We start from the raw sequence: 18,993 nt of genomic DNA, 5'->3' as shown, positions 1-18,993 counted from the left end.
AGGGGTGAGGCTGCCAATCCTCTGCTGTGGCCCCTACCTCCTCAGTCCCCACCCTTGACCAAGCTCTTGGGGCTCATTCCTGGGGCACTGTGGCCTGGTCTTGCTTTGAAACTGAGGAAGGACAAAGGAATGAGTCCTAAGCCAGCCCAGTCTCAGGCCGGCTGCTAAGACATGCTACCATGTTCATTTTTGTAAAAATAAAGCTTGATTGTTCACAGATCCAGTTCCTCTCTGGCTGGGGAGTCCTGGGAGGCCCTAAGAGGGGACCGACATCTTCAAATATGAGGATGGGCATGTTGGGGAAAGGGTAAGACCAGCCCCATGGCTCAGTGTCCCAAAGACCAAACCTGTCATTACCACTCACCCCTTTGCCCCGGTGGTGGGTGGGTGTCACCTGTGGGGTGGAGGACTGTGGAAGGGCTCTGCGCTGTTGGGGAGCTAAGCTACTCCCCATCTGCGGTAACCCTTCTTCACCCTACTCTGACACACCCACACTCTTTGCAATGATACAACCCTCCTTCTGCCTTTACACCCACAATGTCTTAATCTCCTGGGCTGCTTCTAAGGTTTCTGTATTTCAAAACCTTCTTTACCTTACCTCCCCTTACTGTGGGGAGCTCATCTGGGCCCTTCTGCAAGCGAAGACAGCCCAGGGTCTCTGCCAGCCTAGTGTCCCTCTGAATTTATGCAAACAGGATGGGGAAGATGCCCCCCCCACCCCCAGCGCTAGGCTCAGGGCTTCCCTTTATGTGAAAGGCTTGATGTTGAAGGTCCCTGAGGAGAGGAGAGAAGGGAGTGTCCTCACCAGCACCCTCCCTGGTGACAGCATAGAGCGGTGGACAAAAGGGCAGTCCCCCAACAGTGACTCAGAATGACTTTACTTGGGAGATCAGACCATGATATGGGGGCTAGGAGCACCCCAAGGCCCAGTTCTCACAGAGCCTGGACAGCTCATGGAAGAGAGGACATACCCCTGCACCAGAAAGGGGTGGCCCAAGCCACAAAGTCCAGAAGAGCCTCACCCACCCACCATGCTGCCGGAAGGGCAGGCTCAGGGATGCTCCGCTACTGGGTCTTACAGTCCCCGTCACTGCTGTGGGCCGTCTTCACTTTCTTTAGCTCCTTCTGAAGCTCTGACTCAGCCGCCAGGACCTCCTTTGGCTTCTGGTACTGTGGATGGAACCAGGAAGAGCACATCATTCAGCCACATCTCCCCTCCCTACATACACACTCCGGGCCTCCTCTGATCCCGTTATTTGAAAATGAGGAAATTGATGCCTACAAGGCTGAATGATTTGCTCAAGGTCACATGGCTGGATAGGAGCCTTCCACCAAAATCCCAGGCCTGTGATTTCCATCCCTCCACGTCACCCTCTGTCTTCTTCCAGCTGTGACTTCTAAGATCAGCTGAGCCCCCCCACCCTGAAGGAGAGGTGCCTGTTCTCTAGCAAGCACAGGCCAGGTGTTGGGGCTGGAACCGGGGACTCCTATGGGATGGGAAATGGGCAGGGAAAGGACGAGTGTCTCCCTGATTCAGTGGCCAAGAAGTCTGGGTAAATCTTACAGAGATGATCAGGGTGCAGTTGGCATGAGCAAAACTCAGCGAGGACTCATCCAGAGGTAGCTGGTATCTGTCTAGGTCGGGAATGGAGAACTTCTTGTAGTACCTGTGGGAACACCAAGAGGTCGTCGGCACATCCAGCAAAGTGACCCCCAGCAACTGGGCAGCAGGCCCTCTGGTGCCAACTTTCTACACTGTTCTTCCACACTTTCCACAGAGCCAAAGAGGAAGAAGGGAAGCCAGTTAGAACATCAGTATGAATGAAAGGCGTTCTGGCGAAGCCAGCAGTGGAAGGGCAGGACCTGTCATGGTTCCTTGATTAGACCAGGGATTAGAGTGACTCCTTCAGGCTCAGGCTCCCAAAGACATGCAGAAGAAGCCTCTTGTAATACATAGCTCGGGCAGGCCTCCGCTGAACCCCAAGAACACGGGAACATGTGTGCCAACAAGGGACAGAATAAATCTGGCTAGGGCTGTTCCCCAAAGCTGGGGACCAAGAGTTGCCATTTACATGCAACTTTCTCTGAAGGCCCCAGCTACTTTTTCCCTCTTTTGGGGTCTTTCAAGGCCCTGTGGGCCTGACTCCTCTTGTAGGCCAGAGAGGGAAGTACATCCACAAAGAGAAATCTAGGAGGACAAACCACATGACTCATCTCAGAAGCTGGATCTCTGGACTACTTTGCTGGCCCTGAAACATCCCCCCTCCATTTTCACACACAGTCCCTATCATCTGCAAGGGCCAGTCCAGAGATTAATGATCCTTTTTAGTAAAAACAAACCCAAAAAACCCAGAGAGCAATACCTAGCCCAGATGTATACAACTGGACTTCATTCTACAGGAAATCTGACCTTTACCGAAGCGGGAGGTAACGGGTCTCGCCTGGCTTCATGGCCAGCTGTCCGTGGAGTCGGGACCCAGCTCCTTGCCCCCGGTCAGGTGCTTGTCACCAAGAGCGCCTCCTCTAGCAGCAGGCCTGTGTGGCGTCTAACCTGGTGCAAGTGGAGCCCGGGGCCTCAGCCAGTGGCCGGCAGACCTGCTCCCCAGGCCTGGCATCCCCCCTGCCGCCGTGGGGCTGTGGGCTGGGAAGGGAAACGCTGCGGGCAGGTACACACAAACTCAAGTGAGGGGCCTGGAGCGGACGGGGCTTTGACTACTTCAGAGGGGCCTGGGCCTGGTGGTGACAGCTACTCCGGGTCCACTTCAAAAGCCCTGCTGCCCCGGGGACTCAGAGTTGACATCAATGCAGCACTTCTGCCCTGCTCTCCTATCCAAATCCCCGGGAGTTCAGCGGAGGCGCTCAGGGCCCCTCTCCTCCCAGGTTCTCCGCTCCCCGCCAAGGTGCTGGGACCCACAGCAGGAGAAGAATGTTTACTTAAAGGCTGACAGTTCAAAAGGAGTGGGGGTTGGGGGATCCTAATGGCACCACAAGCTTGCTTTATTTCCCAAAGCTCTGCCCCAGGGAAAGGCGATCCATCTGCCTGCAAAACCGGGGTGGAATGCGGCCTCATCCTCCTCCTAGCTGGCCAGGCTGAGGGCTCTTCCTGGGGCCCTTGGGCTGGCCAGCAAAGGTGGCAGACACTGATAATAGGGGGGAGTCAAAGGTTAAACAGCAGAGATTAGATGAACACAAAGGCTTGTTAGGAAGTGTTAACATCTTCCCTGCAAATATACACAAGCAGCAGAACTGGGAGAGAAGCAGCCCGGGCACGCGCGCAGCCTAGCCGACGCAGCGGGGCCTGCGTGAGCCTCACCGTGCAGAGCATGGGGCCATCGTTTCTGCCTGCCTGGCTTGTGCTCCACGTGGGACAGGGACATGCCTGGGTACTCTCAGAGGGGTGCCGGCTGGGACACTGGGACTGAAAAGAGAAACCCAGGGGGCTTGGCCTCCGCCCACACCTGTCACTAGGAGGCGAGGGGGATGGAGGCAGAGTGAGTGGATGCTCTGCTTTGTCTTGAGTCTGTTCTAATGGATTTAGTTTACTGGCTGAGGTTACACAACTTTGATGGGCAGTGTTCAAGGGAATCTGGGACATCTGCTTCCCCTCCTCAGGGGTGCAGCCCAGCCCCTTCTCACCTCCGTCCCCTGGCCTTGGGGTTCATCCTGCGAGGAACCACACTTGACTTTCTCACTGGCACCTGGACTAGAGAGGGACGCACTGTGCTTCTGGAAAAGACAGAACACTCAGCCTCAGGCAACCCTGAGGAGGCAGCAAACATGTCTTTAGGCATCAACTGTGTCCTAGGTCTTGAGCTGTGAGCTGGGGATTTAAAGATGAAGAAGAAAGAAGGCCCTATCTCTGCCTGAGGAGAGCTTGTGTTTCTGCTGAAAGCTAGGCCCTCATAGTGCAGCGGTTCCTGGGCTTTTGGCAGACACGTGACACTCCCCTGTTCCCATCTCCTACTACTGTTCTCAGCCTCAGTCACACAATGAAAGGGGACGTTTGTTAATGCTTAATGGGGCCAGGCACTGCTCCACACACATCGAATCCTCAAAACAACCCCCTCAGGCTGGTTGCTTTTATTATCCTCTTTCACAAAATAGAAAACAGAGATACAGATAGGTATCTTGCTGGAGTCACAAAACTGGTCAGTGGAGAAGCCCTTATTACAAGTAATAATTCCCCAAATCTCCTGACCCTCCATCTCTCCATACCCTCTCCTCCAAGTAACAGACCCCTGGTCTAGGTTCCCTGCTGTCCAAGGACGGAGCAGATATGGGGGGATCTCCCTTAGGATCCACCCACCCTGCAGGTCCTCCAGGTACTCTAACACAGTGGCTTTCCTTTCTGAAGGTCAGAAGTTTTCGAAAGACATGGGGAAGCAAAGGCTCTCAGGACAACTCTGGTCCTGGCCTGTGACCCTGGGCAGGCCACTTCACTTCTGGGCCCCGGTTTCTTCCTCCAGATGCCTTCCTCCAATAAAGGAGCTGAATGAACTTTAGTCACCGAACTAGATGAACGAGATGAACTTTAAGTCACTGTCAAAGGGACCAGAAGAGGCCAACTCTGTGCCTCCCCCCAAACTGTGCTGAAAGGATGGCTCCTTCACTTGGGCTGCTTCAGAAATGACCCACAGTACCCCACCGCTCTCCCGCTGTATCCTCTTCCCAATTTCCAGTTGTTTCCCAACCTATTCTTTGCAGTGAACTGAGAAAGGACACAAGAGGCCAGGCCTCTGGAGACAGACTCGGAGGAGAGGCTGAAAAGCAGAAGCAGGGCCGCCGTGGAGAGTTACACGGGCCGCGCCCCACACAGCTCCAGGGCGCCCTGCACACCCACACACGGGTTTGGCAAGACTGGGCCTGACAAGCCTCTAGCCAGTCCCACCCTTAGAAAAGCAGTAGGCAAACCTTCCTTCTTTCTTAAACACCACAGCTCCAGGCAAGCCGGTCATCCCTGCCTACAGCAGCCCTTCCTGGACTCACCATGCACATTCACATACTAAGACCGCCATACGTCCTACGAAAGAGAAACTTGTTTAATCCGGTTCCCTAAATTTATTTGACCACGGAATCCTTTTTTTCTAGTGATGCCTATTAACACCTCCCAGTGTTAATGTTACCAGTGTCAAATCAGCCAAGTTCTAATTTCCAAAGAATTGCTAAAGACATGCTTCAGGCCGGCCATTGTCCCGGACGTTTGTAAACATATGATTTCATCAAATTACCCAAACAGTCTGTGAGGTGGGTATGAGTATTCTCCTGTGTGAGGAAGCCTTGCCCAAAATACTACAGTTAGTACGTGGCAGAGGCCAGATTTAAGCCAACCCCTTCCCACTCCAGTGCCCTTCCTTGTCCATTCCACTTACTGGCTGCCAGCTTCTAGTCTGAGGCTAAGAATCTTCTTTCTGCACACTCTTATCAGGAACAGGCAGTACCACACTGGGATCCTGGAAAAGCACTTTCTTCCCTGATTCATCCCCTCACTAATACATGAGGCCAAGGACATGATACATTGGAATCGATCCTTTCCAGAAAAGTGACCAACCCAGTCCTTCAGGGACAAGGCAGGTATGGACAAGGAACGTTGGCTTTTACTAGTAACCACATTCCAGAATATTAGAACTCAGGCAGGCACAGAACTAGCAGGTAATGGAAGAAGGCAAATCAGAGAGAGCTGCCACGGTGTGGGTGCTGCACATGTCCGGGCAGCGAGACCGTCGCTAACTTTCCCTTCGCAAGTCAGCTCATCACACTGCCTTTACAGACACATTTATATAATCATTACGATATAACACAAGAATGAAAATATATACCCTGCCCAACACTGGATGGTGTGACGATCAGAAAACAGATTTTTTTTTTAAAAGATGTTATTTATTTATTTGACAGAGACAGCGAGAGAGGGAACACAAGCAGGGGGAGTGGGAGAGGGAGAAGCAGACTCCCCGCTGAGCAGAGAGCCCGATGCGGGGCTCGATCCCAGGACCCTGGGATCATGACCTGAGCCGAAGGCAGACGCTAATGACTGAGCCACCCAGGCGCCCCAGAAAACAGATTTTTAACGTACCCTGAAAAAAACAGTATCCTGCTCAAAAGAATAACCACTGAGTTGTTTAATTAGTGGTAGTAAAGGTGTAAGACACATTACTGCCCCTGGTAGGAGATGAAAATGCCACTAGGCTCAAGAAAGAGCCGGTTAAAGGTTTAGTGGCCTTTTTCTCCTACCTCTGGACAGAGGGACCCGAGGAAGGCTGGGCTGAGCCAGGCAGGGCCACTGGACCAGAGGCTCAGTGCGGGCTCCGAAGTGGGCACTCCCATACTCCTCTCCCCTCTGTGGGGATCCAGCCCGGCCCTGTCCCGTCTAGCGGCATTACTCCCATCCCACCTGGCCTCACCCATCAGTTCAAAAATGTCTCCAGCTGCCTTGAGCGCAGGACTGGGCTTCTAGCCATGTTGCTCGTGGCCAACAGCGCCGCCTACAGCTGGGTATGTGCAGCAGATGGGACCCAGAGGATCTGCCCGCAGATGAATTTTTTGGTGAGCTAGCTGGCCTCTCTTCTCTCACTCCCCAGTAATCACATTTCTGCCTGATATCTGTATTCGACAGTGACCTCTGGGGGACAAAAGGGAGGCAGCAGCCAGCTCTACAAACTGCTAGGCTGCAGATTCAAGTGCTATCAGAAGCACTTTTGTTCCCAGTTTGGACCCAGGGCCTCTTACGCCAGGGAATGCTTGCTGAAGCACAGAGTTTGTTTTCCTAAAGGCAATTTCTCTGTTGTCTGAAATTGCTAAATTCCACTTTAGGCGCTGACTCCCATTAATGATGAGAACAATAACAGGAATAAACTGCCTTTTATCTGAGGGCTTCAAAGTGCTTTATAAACGCAAACCCTTATTATTATGACTTTATAGACAAGGCCCACTGCAGGGGCTGCTGGCTACATGAAGAGCAATAATCTTGAAATTAATTCATTCATCTCCACCCCTTCCCCATCCCCTTAACCCTGCCAAAGTGAGAGGGCATGGGGGTCATAAGCAGAGGGCAGAACCCAAGGCTGCGCCGGGGGAGCCTGGGAGCTGTGCTGCTTTCCTGTGGGCCTCGCGGACCTGAGGGAGCTGGGAGGGGAGGCGGCACCACACCCCCCAAGGAGCCGGACAAGGAGCTGGGTCCTCCTGACTGCACGTAAACGGATGGATGGCGGCACCTCTGGCCCAAGCTCAGCACCCACAAGGCATGTTGGGTGGCTCCAGTGTGTGGACCAGTCACTCATAAAACCTTCCATTTTAATACCTCAACTGTATTTCATGGGAGTTGGTCCTATACTGCAATCCCTCTGGCCCAGGTCAAGACCAGCTCATTAACACGGTTCTCCTGTGATCAGTCAGAGCTCTGGAAATCTAAATGCATTTCCAAGATGGTCAGCCCAGAAATAGCCCTGCCTGGACCACATCTCCTCCTTGGCTACCTTCTGTTCCCTCTCCCCTTGCCTGCCCCCAGCAGAACAGTAGGAGAGAAATAAAGGGAAGTTAGGTGCCCCTTCTGAAACAGAACACAAGAGACTTCCAGGAGGCCAAAGTACCTGCCTACTGCCCGTCAGCCCCGGGCGGGATAAGGTTGGCTAACCCCAGACCAGTACTTTAAGTCCTCTAACTGCCAACTCAGCTGGGTGTGCCCTCTAGGCCATGGCTCCCTGACAGCCCCGACAGTGATGTCACCAGGCCAAGTTCATCACGGACTGGATCCAGCCAGGGGGTCAAGGTAATAATCTTACAGCAGAACCACCTACGATCACAAGTTAATGGCCAGGTGATTCCTCATCCCCTCATTCAACAAATATTTGTTGAACCCCAGTATGTGCCAGTTACCGGAACAGACATTCCTTGTTCCAATTTCCCGCCCTGAGGGAGCTGATTACATTATTCAAGCTGGTCCCGCGGAGAGGAAGCCCTCCCACAGGCCGGCAGGTGCCCATCATGCCACTTACTTTTTGTTGGTTGTTCGGACAACGATGCAGCGCTCCTTCTGGTCCACACAGACACTGTAGACGTCCTTAGGGTAGGGGAGGTTTCGAATCCGCCACTGGAAGCTCATCTTGGTGTCCTTGCGCATGAAGATGGGCTGCAGAAGGCAAATGCAACTTAGGACCGCTCTTGGTGAGGGCCAGCAAGGGATGGCTTCCTGCTCTGCAAAGCTCTACCCGGGGCCCACAACAGGAGACCCTCAGCTCTTCCCACAGCTCCCCCCCTGACAATGCTGTTGCTGTGACATTCCAGGCCTGGAGCCCTTGTCCTGGGATGACCAAGCCAAGCATTCATTCATTCATTCATTCAAGGATGACCATACCCAAGTATAGGTATTCATTCAGGCAAACACTTCCAGAACTCTGTGCCCAGGTGGGCACATGGGAGACAAGGTGGTGAATAAGACATGGTGTCTGCCCTCCAGGCCCACTCCCACCACCCCCTCCCCGACACCTAACAGATAGACATACATTGGCATTGTCTTCCTTGATGAATTCAGACCCCAGGCTCCCTGCTCCTGGGAGTGCTGGCTCTCCCACCTCAATCTGCCATTGGCCCAAGGCTCCCAAGGCACTTTTCACTCGCCACTTTCTCACTGGGGAGAGAAGGAAGCAACGGGATTACTGGGAAGGAAGGGACTCTGCTCTTCCTGCTGAATCACATTAGATGACGGGACGGGGAGAGAAATGGGCGGGGCATGGCCTTTACACCAGCTCTGTCCATGTGAGCAGGACCTCCCAGCTGCCCAAAGCCCAAAGCCCAGCAGAGCATTCCGATACTGGATAACCTGGAAAGCCCGTACGTATCACGGGTACCCAAACCAAAGGGATTGAACAAAGCTCTGAAAGGAATCGAGTGGAGTTAAGAATCCTCCAGGTGTGATATCAAGCAAGGGAGAGATGTGCTGGTTAGGAAAAGGGGAGCTACTGGTAACGGGAAACATTTGGATCCCAACAGGTATGAACTGAGATGCATTTTTTCCGTCTACAAATGTGTAAAGGAAAAATAAGAAGATGAAAGCTGACAGGCAGATTTGTCTCATGATTTGTAAAGTCCAAATACAGAAATTCACTCATTTTAGGTATACCTGGCTTAGAACAGCCCCAGAATTGTATTTAAACAAAATGTTAGGCACATACCAGATCTTAAATGCATTATTTATAGAAGATCTCATGTGAGTATTTTTGTAGAGTAGGATCATTCTTTTAAAATGCAAACAATTGTCTCTATTTTACCTTGGTTTACAACCCAAATGTTTACAGAAGTTTTTTTTTTTCCCCCAAGTAAGGTGCATACGGTATGGCAATTGTAAGTGACAAAACTAGTTCAGTGGACATTATCTGAGGACCGCTGCCAGGATTCTGGGAACCCCAGTCATCCATGTCCTCTGGGCGCAGCCATCACAGCAGGAGATCCTTCCCTGCCCCCCACCCCCAGCTGTAACCCCAGGGCTTCTCTCTCTTCCTGCAGCATCTGCGTCCTCTAGGAGGGCAGCCTAAGTGCCACCAAAGGCCAGCAGCCTTCCTGAAGCCGTTGTAAGCAGCTACAAGGTCAGAAAGTGCCTGGTGTGCCGCAGCTGCTCCCGGCCACTCCTCTCTCTGGGCTGGGGGGTGAGACCTGGAGTCGGAGTCTCAGGATGGGTTTCTCCGAGACCTTTGGAGCCGCTGTGCCAAACCCAAACGCCCTCCCTGCTCCAAATAAGGCACGCAAGCTGAACACAAAAGTGTGCTGTAAAATTAGAATTTTCCCTTGAATATGTGCTTTTATAAGGTCTGCTGCATTCTGCAGTGTGATTTTATTATGTCTTAGGGCCAAAAATTCTCCCTAGAAACACATTTCCAAGTTTATAATGAAAATTAATAAGGAAGAGTAAAAACTTGGAAATATGCTTTACAGGCAACTTTTTTTTCACAAATACTTCTACTCTCTTAAGTGAATGGACTGTGACCGGGAGTATATCCAAATCTATTCGTGTAATACCTCGCTTAACTGGAGGCCAGCCTTCTGGCTCTTTCACCACCCTTTTTTTTTTTTAAAAAAAAAAACACCTTGGGATTAAATTCTTTGCTAGAATGTAGAAGAAAGTCTCCCTACTCATTCCATTATAAGATCCAATAAATGGCTTTGGTGAAGTCCTTGTTATTTTCCCCATGTATATGGGCATGAATGCACACATGCAAATACTCACTTTGTCTTGTCTTTCTTGTCCTGTCTTTGTTCCTAACTCAAGGACAGTTCCTGCAGCAACAGAGGGCTGTTTCCACCTGCTGTCACTCTGATTTGATTATATGTTAAACCCAAACTGGTGTGTGGAGGGTAGCTCCCTGGGACGCTGTCGTATCCTCCCGGCTGAGCCAGGGCCAGTCCTTGGAAAGGAGCCTCTCAATGACCCTAAGGGGTCTGATGGGGAGTATGTGAAGGAGACAGTGCCTGGGGGCTTCTTCCTGAGTCAGCAGGAAGCAGGCTGATGTCCTTGACTGCTGAAAGGAAGCCCCATCTTTCAGGTGGGCTGGAAAGTGGAGGTCCTACAGGCTCTTTCCCCAAAGCTCCAAGCCGTGGCCTGCTTCCAATGTGGATAATTACATTCCCCTTTCCTAAATACTCCCTGCAGCTTAAACTGGATGCAGGATTCTTCTTTTCTGCCCTAAAACACTGCAACATTGCTCTGTGGCTATTAAACAGCTGCCGCGTCCCATCCCTGAGGAGGCGGAAGGGAATCGAGTGGGTCATTTATAAAGCCGGTGAAGTGCTTGGGGATGAAAGTGCTCAATATCCTCCAAATGCAGCCTGGGGTGGTTAGGCTGGCGGTCAAATACCAAAGCAGATTAAGCCGGTAATCCAAGGTAATCCGAATGTAACAATGGGGGATGGCCTGCCCTTCAGCCTCTGGGCCCCCCCCCCCCCCCCCCGACATGCTGTGTCCTTCTGGGGCTGGTTTGATGTTCCGATCATTGTTACAGGGCCCTTCAGGTTTTACCCCTATGACTACATACAGCACTCATTGTGCGGGGTGGGAACGAATAGCATTGAGACTGTTGAAAAAAAATATGACACCACTATGCTTATTAACACTGACTGGAAGAACTCCATGCTACACAGATGCACCACTGGCAAATTACTTTCTGGGTTTCTCTAACAGAAAACCAGTTGAGCCAATTATCAAATTTGTATAGTTAGCTGGAAAAATGGGAACGATTCCCATCTGTGGCCATCACAACCCTGTCCGTATTTTACTTCAGAGAGTGCTCGAGCTCAAGTTAGTTCAGGCCCTGAGATTGTTTATACTTAAAAATTAATAATTTTGCAAGGGCAGCTGGTGGGGGTAGGGTGGAGTGGGTGGAGATGGGTAAGAGAAGGACCAGCTGTTCAAAGGGTCCAGTGGTTTGAGTGGGGTGTTCCTGTCTGCCCATCTCTGTCCTGCTCCCACCAGCCCCTTCTCAGTCATTCTGGGGGGAACAAAATTTAATAAGAAGAAAAGAGAGCAGGATTAAATATTCTCAACTCCCAATAGTATGTTGTGCATTATAGCATGGGCTCTTAACCAGGCAGACTCAGACTTAAATCCTAACTCAGAAGCTAACCAGCTATGGAATTCTGAGCAAGGTGCTTAATTAACCTCTTAGAGCTTCCATTTTTTTCTGACTGTAAAAGGGGACAACAGTGCATACCTCATCAGGCTGTAATGAGGATGATTCAGTGAGATAACTCATATAAAGCACTTAGCACAGTGCCTAATAAAACTTACGGTATTAATATCATTATTAGGTAAACTTTAGCCAGTGTTCTATCAATCTCCATTTCTGCTTTTAAGAAAAAAAGGAGTTTGTAGGCCCTTGTCTATTCCCCACCTGCCAAGAGAAGTGACAGGTTAATGTGGGACGCTACAGAGGAAGGTACCGAAACTTGTTTTTCATTTTAATTTCATATCCAAGCACAATGAAGAGGCTGGGGGTTATCTGTTTGCTTGTTTTTATGGCCACAGCAGCTCTAGGTGGGTTATTTGCTCTGAGTGGAGGAGAGAGGTGGTGCTGGGGGCTGCGGGAAGGAACTGGCCTGGCAATGGTGGTGCTTAGCCCACGTGACCTCTGCTTTTATAAGCTCGCCCCTGTTAGGCATTCCAAGGCTGTCACCCCCTGGGAGCGCTATAAATTACAATGCATTGTGAGGATATTACTACTGTATTGGTTTCCACCAAATCAGTGTCATATGCTAAACACATCAAGATTTTTAATAGCACCAGACTAAACCAATTGGGACTGGAACCCAAGCAGCTCATAATAAGGAGGGATCAACACTTCACTCTGCGACTGAACATGCGCAGGACACACATTTTAAGACTGGAGACTAAGAAAATGCAAACCAGTGTAATCCGTGTTGTTGGTTCTAGACACTTATGAGCTGTCAGAAAAAGGGAAAAAGAAATTCCCTTGCCAATACTACCTGTCGATCAGGCCCACGAAGAAATTAAAGTCAAGAATAATGACAAGAAAATAACCCAAGCCATGATTCCACCATTGGATTTAGCATTTCAGGTGGAACTTAATAAAGAGACCAACTCCCACTGCTGAGAGCCCCAGGCCCTGGGTCAAATCAGCAGCCACCTAGCTCTGGGAAGTCCGTTAATGCTGATGTGCATACCTGGGCACAGGATGGACAAATCAAGTCATTCCCAGAAATCTGAGCTGGAGCCCCTATTCATGAGACTAGTCTTAGAGGAAAAGAGCTGCAGGAATGAAAACAACAATGTTGCAAAATCCCCATTTCTACTCAGGACCCCTCTGATTCAGACATTTTCCAAGGCCAGGGTCAGATTTAACAGCGCAGCCTCTGAGCCTGGACCAGTACCTGCTGCGGCTGCGGCTTCAGAAAACAAACAAACAAACAAGCAAAACAACTGCAGTTAAAGCCTGTCCTCACCTCTACCCACTCAGCCTGGAGTAGAGGCCCACTTCCAATTCTGCCTTCACTCTACAGTTTTTTTTTGTTTTTTTTTTTAAGATTTTATTTATTTGACAGAGACACAGCGAGAGAGGGAACACAAGCAGGGGGAGCAGGGAGAGGGAGAAGCAGGCTTCCCGAGGAGCAGAGAGCCTGACGCGGGGCTCGATCCCAGGACCCCGGGATCATGACCTGAGCCGAAGGCAGATGCTTAACGACTGAGCCCCCAGGCGCCCCTCTCTCTATAGTTCTATCCCAGCAGTTTCCCTACAGAAGACTTTCTCACACTCTCACTGATCTAGGGGTCTGGCAGAGTTTACCCCTCAAGCGGACGCCCACTCCACCCCTGGTGGCCAGCCCTGACCTCACATTATTCTCAGGAACAATCTTGCCTTGAGGGCCTCAGTCTCCCCTGGCTTCCACCTTTGGTGCTCAGTTCCTCCCGCAAGCCTCAGGCTAGAACTGCTTACCCGTGCTTTAGGACACCCCAAGTGTTCCTATGGGCCAGTGGAAGCCCCCGTCACTTACCAAGTAGTTTGCCTGTCTTCTCATCATATTCTTCGGCCATTTCCTTTCCATCTGGGAACAAATAGTGCACCTTCCTTCTCCCTACGCACAAAGCAGAGTGCCTTACCTTCACGCCTCTTCTTACCTTGCGCCTTGCACATCAAGGGATCTACCTGGGAAATACCAACAGCCTTGGGCTTGGGCATGAGAAACCCTCCCATGAACTCCTTACCAATCATTGCCCACCGCTACTTTAAGACAAGTCCCGGGACGCCTTTCCTTTCTGCAGCTTTCTCTGAATGTGTCTTTGCTCTGCTGTTCCCTCTACCAGCAAAGCTCCATAATTCTTCTCATCTGTTGAACTCCTTGCCCTTCAAAACCCAGCTCAAATGTCACTCCACTGGGAAGTCTTTAGCCACCCTGGCAAAATTCATCACTTCCTTATTTGTTTGGGCCTCCCTAGTGCTTTATTCATATCCATAGTGGAGCATTTATCATATAGTATGGTACTTTTTTTAAAGAGCATCCCCTCTCCAGGAACAGTGCCGTATTTATCGTTGTCTCCCCAGTTCCTAAAACCAAGCCTATGTGCTCAGGATATTGAACTGGGTTTCCTGACCAAGCACTCCATCTAGCCACACCATTGCTGTGCCTTCTGCACGTCTCTAGGCCATTCCTAGCACACAGCCACATGTTAGTCCTCTTATGTTTTCTTCATGGCACTTACCCCTGTTACGGTTTACATTTGTGATTCTTTGATTATCGCCTGTCTCTATTAGATAGGAGGGGTTTTATCCTGCTTGCCTATGGTTTCCCTAACACCAAGCATAGTACCTGGCATATGTTAGCTCAACTAAGTATTAATTGAAGAATGAACACTGATTCAACTTTCATTGAAAGAATGCAAGAATCCAGGGGAGTTTCCTAGCCCAACTCTTCCACCTATATATTATAATCATAAGTATTTTTCTTTAAAGTGACTACGTAATTTCCCCTATTTTTACAAATGGGTGAGTTGACATAGATAGGCTCCTCAGTGACCCTAATAACAGGGACAGGTACCCAACCTACACTTGATAAATAAGAGCTCCAAGGAGCAGCTAAAGGAGTCACTACCTAAAATTTGCAACTGTATCTGATCTACCAAGACTTTTTCCCATTTAATTCACTCCCCTGGACACAGTTCCCTTGAGTCATTCCTAATTTGTATTCTGGGGAAACTCATCTCCAAATTTGCAGGGCTTCTCAGCACCCTAAATCATTTGGATGGCTAATAGAGCTGGAAGGGGTTTTCCTGTCAGGAGTGGGATAAAAGGTGCTGCCTGTGAGTAGCTGAAGGTTTCTGGCCTGACCCTCTTCTCCCCCTGGAGTCCATCTTGAGTCCAGGCAGGATGCAGTGCTTACTACTGGCCAGGCATTTTATGTGTTTTATTGAACTTAATTCTCAAAATAATCCTATCTGCCCCCATTACTCGTATTTTACAAATGAGGGAAACTGAGGCTTAAAGTTCAGGTAACTTGTCCAAACTCATAAAGCTATGAAAGGACAAACCCAGACTTAAGCTCATTTGAGGCCAAATTCCATGCTCTAATAACCATACTAGGATAATGTCTATAGCTTTAAATATTTGTAAGGTTGAACACTGTTCCAAAGGTTTATTGGTCATGTTTCTAGTGAATTATTACCTGTTTAGACCTTAGCATATTTTATTTGGGTATTCATCTTTTTCTTACTAATCTGATTGACCTTTATGATATTAACCATTTAATTTTTATATAGTCAACTACTTTTTCCTTTGTGGTTACTACCCAGGAGTTGTGCTCAGAATATCTTCCCTTACCCGAAGATTATATAATAATTATCTGTACTTTATTCTAATACATATTTACTCTATAGGTATATATGTAAATGTATATATGTGGATAATAAACAATTTTTTTTTTAAAGATTTTATTTATTTATTAGAGGGAGAGACAGTGAGAGAGGGAACACAAGCAGGGGGAGTGGGAGAGGGAGAAGCAGGCTTCCCGCTGAGCAGGGAGCCCGATGCGGGGCTCGATCCCAGGACCCTGGGATCATGACCTGAGCCAAAGGCAGATGCTTAACGACTGAGCCACCCAGGCGCCCCAATAATAAACAATTTTATTAGTATACTTTGGTAAAAAAAAAAATACATGTATGAGTGTACATGCATGGAAGAAATATGGAAGTTTATGCATGAAAATATAAATTACGGGGGTGCCTGGGTGGCTTAGTCAGTTGAGCATCCAATTCTTGTTTCCGGCTCAGGTCATGATCTCGGGGTTGTGGGGTTGTGGGATGGAGCGCTGCGCTGGGCTCTGCAGGGAGTCTGCTGGAGATTCTCTCCCTCTGCCCCTCCCTCCCTTCGTTCTTTCTCTCTCTAAAATACTAAATAAAAATCTTTTTTTTTTTTAAAGATTTTATTTATTTATTTGACAGAAAGAGACACAGCGAGAGAGGGAACACAAGCGGGGAGTGGGAGAGGGAGAAGCAGGCTTCCCTCAGAGCAGGGAGCCCGATGCGGGGCTCAATCCCAGGACCCCGGGACCATGACCTGAGCCGAAGGCAGACGCTAAACGACTGAGCCACCCAGGCGCCCCATTTTTTTTTTTAAGATTTTTATTTAGGGAGCTTCTCCCGCTCCCTCTGCCATACCCCCTGTTTGTGCTCTAATAAAGAAAATATTTTTTTTTAAAGTAAATTATGATTATCTCTAGATGGTAGTTGATGGGTGATTTTACTTATTTTTCATATTTCCATAATGAGCATAAATTCTTTCTGGAAAAAATTTGGAGTATTGGGTTCTTATTACCAATAGCAGTGCTTTTTCGTGGGAGGGAGGTAACATCCTCCTCACAGCCACACATCCATCAGGAGGGTAAATCTATAGGAGAGGTTTGACAAGACGTATCCATACACTTAACATTATTATTATTATTATTTGGTTTGGGGAAAAAAGACCAACATTGTTTTGTGATGCTACTAACAAAAAAACCTAACAAAATCCTAGATGATGAAATATTTGTTTAGATACCATCCTGTGACCAAAGGAAGTGAAAGCAGGGACTTGAATATTTGTACCCCCATGTTCACAGCAGGATTATTCACAATAGCTAAACAAATGGAAGCACCCCGAGTGTCCATCAACAGACGAATGGATAAACACAATGTGGTGTACACGTACAAACAGGGGAACACTATTTAGCCTTGGTACATACAACACAGATGGACACTGAAGTGAAGTAAGTGGATGGTAAGTGAAATAAGCCAGTCACTAAAGGACAAATATTGTATGACTCCACTTAGGTGATTATATTCCTGCCGCAATCAAATTCATAAAGACAGAAAGTAGAATTGTAGTTGCCAGAGGCTGAGAATGGGGGAGTTAGTGTTTAACAGGTACAGAGTTTCAGCTGAAGAAGATGAAGAAGTTGCTGGAGATGGATGGTGGTGATGGCTGCACAACAATGTGAATATACTTCATGCCACAGAACGGCATCCTTAAACATGGTTAGAATGGTGAATTCTAGGGGCGCCTGGGTGGCTCAGTTGGTTGGGCGACGACTGCCTTTGGCTCAGGTCATGATCCTTGGGGTCCCAGGATCGAGTCCCACATTGGGCTCCCTGCTCGGCGGGGAGTCTGCTTCTCCCTCTGACCCTCCCCCTCTCATGCTCTCTCTCTCACATAAATAAATAAAATCTTTAAAAAAAAGAATGCTAAATTCTAGGTTATCTATTTTTTTTTTTTTTAGATTTTATTTATTTATTTGACAGAGAGAGACATAGTGAGAGAGGGAACACAAGCAGGGTAGGAGTAGGAGAGGGAGAAGCAGGCTTCCCCGCGGTGCAGGGAGCCCGATGTGGGGCTCGATCCCAGGACCCTGGGATCACGACCTGAGCCGAAGGCAGACGCTTAACGACTGAGCCACCCAGGCGCCCCTAGGTTATCTATTTTTTACAATAAAACCAGAAACCACAGTCCTATGAGAAAATGTCCAAAATCTTTAGCTTGGCAAAGGAGATCACAGCATACCCCAATTTATCCAAAATCCCTCTTCATTTCCCACCATTTCTCCTCACTGCTCCTTGAGAAAAGAGAACTTTTATTCACCCTTGCATCCTAGCACCTAGTACCTGACACAGTGTGGGGGGCTGTTTGAACGGGGGAACACTTAAGCCTCACTATATGTTGTTATTCCCCTAGTAATCAGCCATATACTTCCACAAATCCATACCTCTCTTTACATGTGGGTCATTCCCTCTTCCACACTTAGCAAACCGTATTAATTCTTTAGGACCCATAAACATCACCTTTTCTGTCAGATCTTCTTTCAAAGGGACGAACATTCCCACCTTCGTGCCCTCATACACTTTATAGAAGATTCCAACCTCTACTTAACACACACTCTTATTCATTTACATATCTTTTTCTCCCCCCTCTCTGCTCTAGTACACAGCCTAGCACATAGTAAAAGCCTCCTTAAATGCTGCGTGAACGAATGAACAAATGAGGTGATTTTAATTTCCGTGCTTCCCTGATTGGCCTCTGCCTGTGGATGTGCGCCTCCAACTGGTCTACAAGCTACAGAAATTTAGACCTAATTCATCTGGCTGCCGGGGGGGGGGGGGGGGGGCGGGGCAAGGAAAGGACCCCTGCAGCACTGGGGGTCCTACATCCGTCAATCCTAGGGTGAGACAAAATCAGGACCCTATGCCCACCTTTTCCAGGCACAGTGCTGGGACCCTTGCTGTTTTCCCTACAGACCCCAGGGAACATTTAGAAGTTCACTTACAAACATTACAGCTGGAAAGGACATCAGAGGTAGCCCCTCCAGCTCATTTTACAGATGAGGAAAATAAGGCCCAAGCAAGTAAAGAGGCTAACTATGACTTAATGGCAGAGTAGTAACTAGAGCCCAGGTCTCCCGCCTCTTCATGACGCCAGGCTGCGTTCAGCAACAGAACCCTACTGACTGGACGAGGGGCTAGCGCTGGTCTAAAACCCTCTTTCATTTGTTTCCTCTTCTGTAAAATGGGGTGGCAAATTAACAGCCTCTTGGGACAGCTGTCGGGAGCAAATGACATAACGAATATGAAAGGAGTTAATATTTATTAGTAACAGAACTCAGAGCGGGGCGAAGTGGTGTAGAGGAAACTAGGAGGTATCCAGAGACGCGTGTTCCAGTCACGTCATCTCTCCGGGCCTCAGTTTCCTCATCTGCCATACAGGACTGGGCCTAGTCTGGCAGCCGCGGCCCTTCCAGCTTGGCCGTCCCAGGCTCGGAGGCCCTTCGCGGAGGCGCCAACGCGGAGGGCTGCACCCTGGGGGAAAGGACTAGGGAGCTCGTGGGGGCCTCGAGTTACCGTCCTGCAGCAGCGCCGTCTTCTCGGCGGTCCGCAGACTCTCCAACCAGCCGGTTACCGCCATCTTCCCTCTGCCCAGCCGTGCGACCGGCCGCTACCATGGCAACCATTCCGCCTACGGTCACTTCCGGCCGACC

At 49.3% G+C, this 18,993-nt stretch overlaps 1 protein-coding gene across 4 annotated transcripts; it reads right to left on the bottom strand.

Moving 5' to 3' along the window:
- Nucleotides 1–108: 108 nt before the first annotated feature.
- Nucleotides 109–18,981, bottom strand: DPCD (deleted in primary ciliary dyskinesia homolog (mouse)). Of its 4 annotated transcripts, XM_032422958.1 has the most exons (7): nt 18,857–18,981; nt 13,492–13,572; nt 8,496–8,620; nt 7,989–8,122; nt 3,637–3,726; nt 1,565–1,667; nt 109–1,170 (listed from the first exon to the last, which is right to left on the bottom strand). In XM_032422958.1, exons 1-7 carry the CDS (start codon nt 18,918–18,920, stop codon nt 1,066–1,068), a joined length of 702 nt encoding a protein of 233 aa, XP_032278849.1. In that variant the 5' UTR covers nt 18,921–18,981; the 3' UTR covers nt 109–1,065. The 4 variants fall into 4 exon arrangements, with proteins under 4 accessions (XP_032278849.1, XP_032278851.1, XP_032278852.1 ...); XM_032422960.1 differs by lacking the exon at nt 13,492–13,572; XM_032422961.1 differs by lacking the exon at nt 3,637–3,726 and having other exon boundaries at nt 859–1,170.
- Between the last annotated feature and the right edge of the window lie 12 nt (nt 18,982–18,993).

Source organism: Phoca vitulina, unplaced genomic scaffold, assembly GCF_004348235.1.
Source record: "Phoca vitulina isolate PV1807 unplaced genomic scaffold, GSC_HSeal_1.0 scaffold28, whole genome shotgun sequence".
NCBI classification, from domain to species: Eukaryota; Metazoa; Chordata; class Mammalia; order Carnivora; family Phocidae; genus Phoca; species Phoca vitulina.
The sequence above is the reverse complement of the archived record's forward strand: the minus strand, read 5'-3'. Positions and strand labels throughout refer to the sequence as shown.